This window comes from Tinamus guttatus, unplaced genomic scaffold (assembly GCF_059628265.1).
Source record: "Tinamus guttatus ecotype Peru unplaced genomic scaffold, ASM5962826v1 Tinamus_guttatus_pri_ptg000067l, whole genome shotgun sequence".
In the NCBI taxonomy this organism is placed as follows: Eukaryota; Metazoa; Chordata; class Aves; order Tinamiformes; family Tinamidae; genus Tinamus; species Tinamus guttatus.
This window is the reverse complement of record NW_028288601.1, coordinates 1,425,454-1,433,528: the sequence shown is the minus strand read 5'-3', so window position 1 is coordinate 1,433,528 and position 8,075 is coordinate 1,425,454. Positions and strand designations below refer to the sequence as shown.

The 8,075-nt window shown below is 39.9% G+C and overlaps 1 protein-coding gene across 1 annotated transcript; it reads right to left on the bottom strand.

The window, feature by feature from the left end:
• Nucleotides 1-684: 684 nt before the first annotated feature.
• NUP42 (nucleoporin 42) lies at nt 685-7,943 on the bottom strand. Its single transcript, XM_088519706.1, has 7 exons — nt 7,821-7,943; nt 6,868-7,114; nt 5,452-5,546; nt 5,084-5,160; nt 2,797-2,883; nt 1,410-1,494; nt 685-1,289 (listed from the first exon to the last, which is right to left on the bottom strand). The coding sequence occupies exons 1-7, from the start codon at nt 7,924-7,926 to the stop codon at nt 733-735; spliced, it is 1,254 nt and encodes a 417-aa protein (XP_088375832.1). The 5' UTR covers nt 7,927-7,943; the 3' UTR covers nt 685-732.
• Between the last annotated feature and the right edge of the window lie 132 nt (nt 7,944-8,075).

The following is an 8,075-nucleotide window of genomic DNA, read 5'->3' as shown; positions in this document are numbered from 1 at the left end:
ATCAGACTGAAGAACCAGTCAAGAAGACTGTACTAATTCATGTAAGTGTAATACAACTTCATAAGCAAATAACTGCAAAACTACTTAACTAACAGGTGTCAAAACAGCAAACTGTGAGTTTTGTGTTAGGGGAATACTTGTAAGACCGTCCCCTGAAATGGGCACATATATACTCATGCATCCATCACAGCCTCAAGCGGAGCAAACCAAAGCTGCACTGCAGCAGCTAGGAAGGTGACTGAGGCCAGGCTCTCGGAAGCCCATTGCCAAGCACAGACCACGCAGGACTGTGCCCACTGACACAGTGTGCACGAAACCACGTTGTAAGAGACAAGTCCAAAACCCAAGTTTTACCTTGTTTGCCCCTCTTTCGAGATCAGCAGGCTGTGAATACATCACCAAAGTATTCTTACTTTGGACAGAAGATTTTTAAGATTCTTTTTGCCCATAACTTTACAGCACAGAGTATAAAAGGGAACTTTTACTATAAAATTTATTTTCAATAGTGTGTTTCTTGAATTTAAACAGTCTATTCCAAAACAAACAAGAAATAGATACAAAGTTGAAATACTTATATCTCTGCATTTATTACCACAGAAAACTTGGAGAGGAAATTAAAATTTAACTCTCAAGGAAGCATTTTATTATTTAACATTAAAATTGTTGTACTTAAGATGTCATAGAACAATTGTAAAAAAATAATTTGCTGATTTCAGAATAAATATACAAACCCTAAACATTTAAAAGTTCTAGTGGTGGTGGCTTGAGCGGAATCTTTCCCATTGTGAACTTCTTTGCTTCGAATTGTTTCAGCTCCTCAGCGGACAGCTCCACCTTCGGTGTGAACAGCCTTTCGGAGGTGCCGCTGCTGGCGCCCGGGGCCGGCGCTGCTGCAGCCCCGGGGGCAGGAGCGCTGGGGGCCTGTCCGAATAAAGCAGCGCCCGGACGCGAAGGGGACGCGGCTCCTGCCGCGTTAACGGCTGCGAAGGCTGGAAGCGGGGTGCTGCTGGCAGAGTTCACAGCAGGGGCATTGCCAAACCCCGAAAACCCAGAAGTTCCCAAACCGCTGATCGTTTCCGAAGTTTTAAATGAGAAAGTGGCTGCAGATGGAGCTGGCTGAGCCCCAAACCCAACAAAACGGGCGGCACTCGGGGAGGATGCCCCCCCAAATGCAGGAGGATCACGGCTCCCAAAAGCAGGGGTGCTCCCGGATGAGGCACTGACAAGACTGGAACTTGTTTTGAAGGAGAAATTGCTAGCACTGGTACTGCTGCTGTTCACAGGAAAGCCTACAAGCACAGAGTTTAGAAAACCTTTTAGAAAGGGCACACCTGCAATAGGAAGCCATGAAGGAAAAAAAAGGACCTCAGAAACAACATTTAACTTGTTTCTCAATGCAAAAAACTTACTCGACAACCCAAAGTTTGATGTTTGCTGTCCTCCAAATCCAAACGAAGGCAGTGGTTGACTGACCGCATTCTTCAAATCAGATAGCTTAAAAAAAAATCCAACATATAATTGAAAACTGATCCAAATACATAAATGAAAACCAAGGTTCTAAAACTTTAGTGCCTTAGTGAAGTGCCTTTCAATAAATACTTGAAATAAAAATATTTTCATTTGCACCTGAATAACTCTTAAAACTCTTTTTCTTACCTCTTAACTATTTTAATCTATATTTATGACTGCTTATGTCATTAATTTGGTTTCTTCTTTTCTCTCACGTTAGCACATCTCATCTTCTGTGCAAATCCCACTTTTTCTCCTTCAGCCCTGAACATACCCATGATCAAATTACTTAAACTTTGTGCAGACTTCACTTAAATCAATTTAGTCTGTGTCTCTGCTTATTTAATAATGCTTCTAACTGTTCTTGAGCATTCTCCTTCTGAAGTATCTAGATTCAGAAAATATTTGTGTGCTTAATCTTAATATACATGGACACAGCCAGGTCTCAGACTTAAGCTATTCTACTTTTCTGTGGCTTGCACTGGAACCCAGCTGCTGCCTTGCTAACATGGAACCATCCTGACTCACTACCTTCCTCAGCTAACTAAGAGGGCTTTATAACACAATTTGCCTGCAGTATGTGGATTTTTTTTCATTACAGACAAAGACTGAGTCTGACTCAGGTACTGCTATTCAGTCACGCTACAAAAATGTATCACCTAAAAACTACACAGAAGTAGAGATGGGATAGTTTTCAAACCACAGACATCACTCTTACATAATTAATTCTTCCATCCTTTTGAATTTCGATAATGTTCCTAGATGTGTTTTAAGATTAGTAGCAAGTATTCTTCATGCTGGCAGCCAGGCCCACTGTTCTTATGGCAATAGTGCCGGTAGAAAACACATCACGGTAGAGATTTTCATAAGAGCTTCAGAACATCTCCCATTAAAATTGCTACTGTATCTAGGAATCAAACATTTTCAGGTCTCAGCTAGTTAGATGCAAAAAAAGGAGGCCCTAAAAGTATTGTGTATAGTTGGTTGCTAAAAATGAATATCCTGAGATCTTCAAAGCAATACTGATCATTTATTTTTATAAAGTTAGTAAAGTGTAGCTAAAGTCTTCAGCAGTGCCTGAAGTGCCCGTGCAACTTTACAAGACCTCCACACTAAGAACAAGGTGGCACATGACAACTATCATGTCTTACAAATCATTTCATTAACTCTTTTAGAAAAAGAAACTAACATTGGAATTTGCAATAAAACATGAAATGAAGGGACACATTCTTCCAAGATTAAGGAAAAAATTACATCAGAAACATTTTACTTTTCAGTAACACTTACCAGTGCTGTTCTTGTTGATGCATTTAAAGTTTTTAACTCAAGCAGTCTGTTTTTCCACTGTGCCACTAATTGTTGGACAGAATTTATCTAAAAAGGGAGATAGACAAGCATGCTCTTAGGATTGGTAAAGACTTAAAAATTGAACTAGAGTGGTCTAGCAAATAAATCAGTATGGAGTTTTAGCATTAGAAAATAAATCATTGTTAAGCCACAATAGCAAGTTTTTCTTTGATTAAATTTGAGGCTGAGGATCCGAAATTTTTGTTATTAATCCAGGATTCCTTCAATTCTTTTACCGATGCTCTTAAAAGTGTAAAAAATCTGTGCTGGAGCTTTCTAAGTACAAGCTCTATCACTTCAATTTGATGCTTAAAAAAAAAAAAAAAAAAGCCAAACCTCAGCAGGAAATTCAGGTTTTAAGTATATAAGAATAAAAACTCACCCGTCCTTGTTTTGTTTCTGGCCTGTCCAGCTATGCACTCACTCAAGTTGAAATCCTAAGACTTTCTTTAGTTTCTCTCACATTTTCAGAACACCCACTTTTAATAATTGAGAAAAATTTAAACTATCACCCCAAAACATTTAGCTTTGGAAAAATATCATTTAAATCAGTCCCTCCAAAGCGATTCAACAGACTATTGCACAGAACATATTCAGCAATAAATAGCACCTGTGTCTTGATAACTGTGATTGATTGAAATTAGATAGGAGAGTGGAAAGTAAATAAATATCTGATTTTTCAATAGTTTAAAACTGGAATTTCATATATTTACAGTTATGGAAACCTTATTCATAAAACCATGTTCTTTGGGTAAGATATGTTGTACTTAGAATTACCATCTATACACCAAAACTTTAATGAATTTGCATTCAAGTATTAATTGACACCATAAGTCCTTTCTAATAGCAAAGGGTAGTATATTATTTACTCTTTTCAGCAAATTTATTTAAAAAACCTATACAAAAAGGCAGCTGTTAGCATAATGTGCTTGCCAAGCTGAAAGTGACTGCTGAAAAAAACATTTTACAGTAAAATATTTACCAAATTAAGGAGATTTATTTTGAATATTTGCTTCAAAAAATGAATTCAAGCTCTAACAAATATCTAAAAAATTATATAATTTTTCATTTTAGGATAGAAGAAAAGATACACTCTGGTAATTCAGCTTTGTTCCTGACTTGCTTCAGACTGTTTTCTTAGTAGTGCTTCTGTGCTCTCCAACTTTATTTCCTTTCTCAAAAAAAAAAAAAAAAAAAAGAAAAACACGCAATTCTGCTGATTATAAACACATGAAACAGCAGCAGTGACAGCAGCAATTCTGTCTGTAACACAGGACACCAATGGAGAGAGGGAGGAGTGCAGTGTAGCTCGAATTGCTTTGTACTTGCAAGTTGTAGTAACACAGATAAAAATAAATTGCAGTTTTCTATCTATCTTGTGAAATTCAAGACCAAAGAAATAACTAAAAGCTCCTTCAAATGGAATTACCAGCTAGATGACTATTACTAAACTTTAGGTTTGAAATTTGTCAGAATCCACAGAACAAATTACTTTACTGTTACAACTTGCTCCAAGCCAACATACCTAGAGAAGGCTGCACCTTTGAAAGAGCAAAGGAAGCCTCCTAATGGGAACAGTGTCTCTTCTAACACTGCGTATGAGTGACAGAGCTGTCGCCCTGTGCAGAAGCGTGACCTTGGTGTCCAGTGTGGTGTTATTTAGCAGACATAGTCTGAAGCTCAGTGAATTAGCTAGAACACACAACTGCTTTGACTTTGTCACCAAACAATTGCGCTGTAGCAGTCAACTTGATAACTCTACTGTAAGTTTAGTAATTACACTTCCTAAAGAAGGCAAGCCTGGGAGAGATTCTAAAAATGCTTCATTTTATTTTTCATCCCCTCCTTCTCACCCCAAGAAATCTATGCTGAAAAAAAGCTGCTTTTAGCAACAGTGTTCAGCACAGTGACTGCATCCTGTCACACTATCACTGTTTTATCACAGTGTATTTAATTTCATGGCACCTGTATAATAGCTTAGCTCCTTTCCTGCCATACCAGTAAACTATGCTATTTTGTTGATATTGATAGGACTAAAAGGGCAGAAAAATATATAAATTTAAATAGAAAAATATATAACTTCATTTCTATAAGCTATCTTTCTTTCCATTTAGTAATCAAGTCAGAATCAAGTAATCAAGTGAGTCAGAATTGCCATACAAAAGATATTAACTAATCCTATAATGAAATGTTCATATAAAAGATGCAGCATTTTAAAAACACTTACATAGTTCTGATTATTATTATTTGCTCTGCTGTTATAATACTCCAGATGCAGCTCTTCTGGTGAGAAATCTGGAAAACCTGAAAGGAGACTATGTATAATCAAAAGCCTCAAAGGAAAGTACTTCCAATGGCCCTCTACAAGGTTACAAAGAAATGAGCCTTAATACATTTTTTGTAGTGTCAGGTATACATGGAGACACAAAAAGAACTGAGAATTCCAAACATGCAAGTGCCCAAAATGAATTTCTCATAATCCAGTACCCCTTTCTGTCACATCATAAGGCAAGTGCTCAGCTTGCAATCAGTTCCACATAGCCTCATTAGGCTATACATTATAGGCATTAGACTATACATTATAGGCATTTTTACCTGAGATATTAGGCTTTTCCTTCATAGGTGAGTAACATGAAAACATCCACTGTCCTGAAGATTCCCAAATTTCCATGTCTCTCACTATGCCTTCACTAGAAACCAGAAAAAAAAAAGTGATAGAAATTATATGGTCAAAAGGACATGCAAAAAGCAATTGCTTAGTGTGAATCCAAAGTCAGATTTAAATACCTGAAACCATGAAAGTTATTGAAGTGCAATAATATTCAGGATGAACAATGTAAATACTTGTTTCTTTGTGAAAAATTCATTTAGTCTGCAAGATACATAAATGTCCCTTCTAAATATTTTACTTTATCATCTGACTACAAAGTAAATTAAATCGGATCTTAAAAAATTATTAGTAAACAGTATATTTAAATGCCTGAATGACATATGCTGTCAATGATTTTCCCTGAAGGTGCAGATCACAATACAGTTTTGAAATTTTCTCAGTACTAGAAAATGTTGCCAACATGTATGAATATGTGTAGAAAAGAAAAAGAAGAAAAGTGTTCCACATAAGCTTCTGGAAAAGAAGCAAGGACATAAAAAATCCAGACATAACACAAGCAGAAAAACAGAAGCTACATCAACAGAAGTAAAATCAAATGTAAACAGTGAAAAAGGAAAAACTATAATGGAGAAAGATAAATATTTTATAGGATTGCTTTTATTAAAATATTTTAATAATATTTTAATTATTATTTTAATTACTTTAATACTATTTCAGATATTTGTTAACATGATATACATTCACATTTGAAAAGCTGAATAACTATTCAGTTAAGAACTTTACCAACGTACTCTTAAAAAAATAAAAATAAAAAAGGAAGAGGCTAAGGCTGCCCATCTCCCTAGCTTCCATACACCTGTTTGCTTCTCATCACTTGCCTTGCAAATAGTCCTAAGTTTGCTGGTCACCTTAAGCTAACTCTGACATACACAGGCATGAAAACAGGTTCTGATACTGTTGTTATTGACAAAATAATATTACCTGAACGGTCAGGAAAACTAAGCCAAATAGTTTATTTTTTCCCCAAGAACTTATTTTAAATGGTTGAAATGCTGGTTTAATTTTCCTGTAATTTCAAAACTGAACTCCTAATTTCTCCTTCTATTCTTCTACAACTTTAACACCATGATGCCTTACTACTATCATCACAGCTGTCTGTCCACCCAGCCCAGCTTTTCTGGTTCCAAACAAGGACCTCTTTCTTCTCACACCCTCTTAACTCAGAGGCTTAACTGAGGCAGGTGTTTTTAAATGTTTTTCCCTTCATGCTCCAGTCTCCCCTACATGTCGGTCTTCACGATCACCTTCTCTACATTACCTCTAGAAAGCCAATAAGCTTTTCAAGCGCCCATTCTAAACGCTTTTCATTAGCCAGTTCCTGTGACAGGACTGTAACTTACAGAAGTTTCTCCTCTTCGTCTTTATAGCCATCATCAATATTTTGGCCGGTCATTAACGCAGAGAATCTGTTCTGTGAAAAGTCTGCATTTCTACTGCCACTGCCCACTGATCCAAAATCAGATGATCCAAAAAGTCCTCTTCCAAGATCTTTGCTGCCACCCCATGTATTGGACTTAAATGCAGAGGGTTGGATAACGTTCGTGTATCTCTGGTTACTTGCAGCCCATCCTCCTCCTCTGGTGGTACCTTCCAACGGAAAACAGTGTTAAATCATTTAAGTTTTTAACATTCACAAGGACAATAACTGTAAGTCGACTATTCTGATAGTGTCCTAAAATGCTTAAAAGGGGAGCCTGAAAAGAGTGAGTTAATTATGGTAATTCTGAAATCACAGCAAAACATGCACTCACATCACTATGTCAATAACAACAACTTGCTGGAAACATCGCAGAAAACGGCTTGTTTCAGTTCTGCTTCTGGCAAAGCAACTCATCCATGACTTAGAAACTAAAATGACATGGGAGGCTCCTACTAGCACAGGTATGGGCACAGGTACAGCTGTATCTCTGCGGCACGAAGACCCCAAAATCTAAGCCCCTTGTTTCATCCGTGGACGTTACAGGCGAGCTCAGAGGCTCCTTCAGCCGGTACAGGGACAGCTGTAGCTCCTGCCATCCTGCCCCGGCCCCTCTCATCGCGTCGCTTGCGCATCCAAAGCTTTCCAAGAACCCCGTTGTCCGAGGCTGCCCTCGTGCTCTCGCCAGCGAGACCCAGGGGCGCTGCGGGGCTTTCCCCGCTCCTCGGGCACCGTGAGCGGCGCCCTCCCCGCACCCCGCCACCCCCGCGGGCCAGGCCGGGCCGAGGCACGAGGCGCAGCAGCTCGGGCCCTGCGCGGCCTCCGCGACCCCGGCAGCCAGCGCGGGCCGCGCGGGGCCGGCTCAGCCGCGGGTACCTTGAGAGGGCGGCCCGGGCCGGGCGCCGCCGCCGCGGGGATGCTCGTTCCAGCAGCGGTCGCCGAAGCGGCAGCGGCCCTGCAGGAAGAACTGACAGATGGCCATGGCCGCCGCCACCGCCGCGCGCGACACGGGCAGGCGGCGCCGGCCCCGCCCCCGGCCCCGCCCCAACCGTCATCTCCACAGCGCGGCCGCGGCCGCCATGACGCTCCCAACGGCCGCGCGCGGGGGGGTGGTGCGGCAGCAAGGGCGGC

What these genes read in the sequence shown, in the direction of transcription:
- NUP42 (XM_088519706.1), bottom strand. Translation starts at nt 7,926, where the DNA reads ATGGCCATCTGTCAGTTCTTCCTGCAGGGCCGCTGCCGCTTCGGCGAC. An exon ending in ATAATAATAATCAGAACTAT is followed by an intron (nt 2,884 to 5,083) that starts GTAAGTGTTTTT and finishes CTCCCTTTTTAG; the next exon opens with ATAAATTCTGTCCAACAATT. An exon ending in ATCAAACTTTGGGTTGTCGA is followed by an intron (nt 1,290 to 1,409) that starts GTAAGTTTTTTG and finishes CTGTGCTTGTAG; the next exon opens with GCTTTCCTGTGAACAGCAGC.